At 37.3% G+C, this 2891-nt stretch overlaps 1 protein-coding gene across 1 annotated transcript; it reads left to right on the top strand.

Moving 5' to 3' along the window:
- The first annotated feature begins 537 nt into the window (after positions 1 to 537).
- On the top strand, positions 538 to 2427 carry LOC136815934 (uncharacterized). Its single transcript, XM_067072365.1, has one exon. It carries the CDS (start codon positions 538 to 540, stop codon positions 2425 to 2427), a length of 1890 nt encoding a protein of 629 aa, XP_066928466.1.
- The last annotated feature ends 464 nt before the right edge of the window (positions 2428 to 2891 follow it).

Genomic DNA, 2891 nt, shown 5'->3' with positions numbered 1-2891 from the left:
CTTGAAATTCGTCAGTGGGCATGTCAATGTCAAGAAAATGGAGTCTCGTTTTTTAAATTCATCAACAGTGAACTTAAGATTTTTTATCAAATTTCTCAAAGGCTTTATGAACCTTTTTGACATCTTTCGGTTTGATTACCAAAAGCGTGTCATCCACATAACGACCATAAAATTTCAATGTCCCTTTGGTTATAAGAGGACGAACGACTTTTCTTCGAGTTGTCATGATCAAATTAGCTAGTACTGGACCAAGGGATGAACCCATACTAACTCCGTCACATTGTTCATAAAGGACATTATTACAACTAAAAGCTGTTTTGGTGCAGGTGTCCCGGATCAATTTTTTGAGAGTTCTTTCTTGTAGGGTAGTACCAATACGCTTCTCTTTGAAAACTCGTCGACAAATGNGAACTTGATAACGATGAGTACAAGGCTTTAAAGTACGGCCTTAACTATGGTTTGGCTGTGCGACCTAAGGAAAACGACGTAAAAGCTTATGCTGAAGATGTTTACGACCAGTTATTACGTTCGAAATTGATGAAGGATAACTATTTCTCTCAACAAAGAATCAAGAACAGTCTTAGAGCATTTACTTTTAACACACTCGATCTAGATGACAAACGCTTTCATAATGATTCTAAAATTACCAAAATCATCACTCGTCTCCGAAAAGAAGTCGTTATCCTTAAACCAGATAAAGGTAATGGTGTCGTTCTCGTTAATAATGATGACTATGCTGAATCACTAAATTCGCTTTTCTCTGATCGAAATAAGTTCAAAGTTGTACAATCTGACCCTTCTGTCACCAGAATGACGTCACTGCAGAGATATCTCCTCAAGCTAACGAAAAGAAATGAAATCACCGCCTCTGACTACGATGATATGCGTCCACAAAATTCCAAACCGGCTCGTGCACATGGTCTTCCTAAAATTCATAAGCGTTATGAAAACATTCCGAAATTCCGTCCTATTGTTGACACGACAGGCACTTCCCACTACAAAGTTGGTGAATATTTAACCAATCTTCTCCATCCACTTACTGTAAACGAATTCACTTTCAAAGATTCCTACGATGCTGTTTCGAAAATTCAGAACATACCTCCTGAACTTTTTCAAAATGGCTACCAATTTGTTTCATTTGACGTTGAGTCTTTATTTACTAATGTACCTCTCAAACGAACACTAAATATCATTTGTCGACGAGTTTTCAAAGAGAAGCGTATTGGTACTACCCTACAAGAAAGAACTCTCAAAAAATTGATCCGGGACACCTGCACCAAAACAGCTTTTAGTTGTAATAATGTCCTTTATGAACAATGTGACGGAGTTAGTATGGGTTCATCCCTTGGTCCAGTACTAGCTAATTTGATCATGACAGAACTCGAAGAAAAAGTCGTTCGTCCTCTTATAACCAAAGGGACATTGAAATTTTATGGTCGTTATGTGGATGACACGCTTTTGGCAATCAAACCGAAAGATGTCAAAAAGGTTCATAAAGCCTTTGAGAAATTTGATAAAAATCTTAAGTTCACTGTTGATGAATTTAAAAACGAGACTCCTCATTTTCTTGACATTGACATGCCCACTGACGAATTTCAAGTGTATAGAAAACCAACAAATACAGGACTTTATGTCAACTTTGATAGTTTCGTGCCGTGGCAACATCGCATTTCTTGGTTTCGTAGTTTAATTGTTCGTGCTACTCGAATTTGTTCACCTAATAGGCTACCTGCTGAAATCAAGAAAATTAAAGAAATGGCATCTTGGAATGGCTTTCCTAAATACCTCGTCAACTCGTTAACTAAACGTTTTATTGAGAAATTATCGACCCCTCGTTCATCGGCTGTGAATGAAGACCCTGTTGAAGAATCTGTCGTAATTTGGTTTAACATGCCTTACCTTGGAAGTAGAAGTCTTAGTAATTTTCTAGCTTGTGTTAAGAAAATTAAACGTAATTTGAATCTTGGATCAAAGAAAATCATTTTTAAGCAAAGATTTAAGACCACCAAAATCAGCTATTATTGCAATACCAAAGATCGCTCGCCTTTGCTTACCTCTTCCAACGTTGTGTACGAGTTTAAATGTCCTGGATGTTCTTCTAAATACATAGGGAAAAGTGATCGTACCCTATCTGAAAGGACCAGAGAACATGCAACTGTCAAGGGATCTGCCGTTTACCGTCACCTCACTAAGTGTGAAGGCATTAACTATATAGATTCCCTCTTGTTGATTGGCGTCACAGAATCGCTCACTGATGATGAAATACGTGATAAACGGATTAATCACGTTCGCAATAACATTCGAGTTGTTGACAAAAGCGATAATTGGTCTGTTCTTTTGTTTAAAGAGGCACTGGCAATTAAAGATAAAAATCCAGAAATGAACTCGGGTTTGAAAGCCTCTAGAGACTTGAATTTGTTCCGCTAGTTGATTTTTGATTTTTCTAGAAATTTGTTTAACATTTTCAGTATTACTATCACTCTGACGATGCTTTTGTTGTGAAGCGAAATATTAGTTTTTTCAAAAAATGAAAATTTTGTTGTTTGTGATCTGACTCCACATTGATCCATGGCAAAATCAATTTTCGGATTAAGTTTTATCTTGTTTTTAAGGAAGGTGGATTTTGTTTACCATACTCTCTTTTTTCTCATGGTATGCCTTCAAAAAGTAAGGGGTTAATGACTTCAAAGCCTGGTATTGCTAATGCTTACACCAATACAACTCTTCGCGAGCATGCTAATGCTAGACACGGTTGCCATGCCTTTTCAGTTGGGGCAATGCAAAAGTTCATATCCAATTATGAGGGGCGATCAAAACCCATTGATGCTCTCATAGAATCTGCGCGCGCTCAACAAGAAGAACATCTCAGAAAGATTCTTCTTCCCATTGTA

The sequence above is a fragment of the Clytia hemisphaerica genome, unplaced genomic scaffold (genome assembly GCF_902728285.1).
Source record: "Clytia hemisphaerica strain Z4C2 unplaced genomic scaffold, Clytia hemisphaerica genome assembly, whole genome shotgun sequence".
In the NCBI taxonomy this organism is placed as follows: Eukaryota; Metazoa; Cnidaria; class Hydrozoa; order Leptothecata; family Clytiidae; genus Clytia; species Clytia hemisphaerica.
Note: the sequence above shows the minus strand (reverse complement) of the source record. Positions and strands in the feature narration are given on the sequence as shown.

Coding starts and splice junctions, on each gene's coding strand:
- LOC136815934 (XM_067072365.1), top strand. CDS start 538: ATGAAGGATAACTATTTCTCTCAACAAAGAATCAAGAACAGTCTTAGA.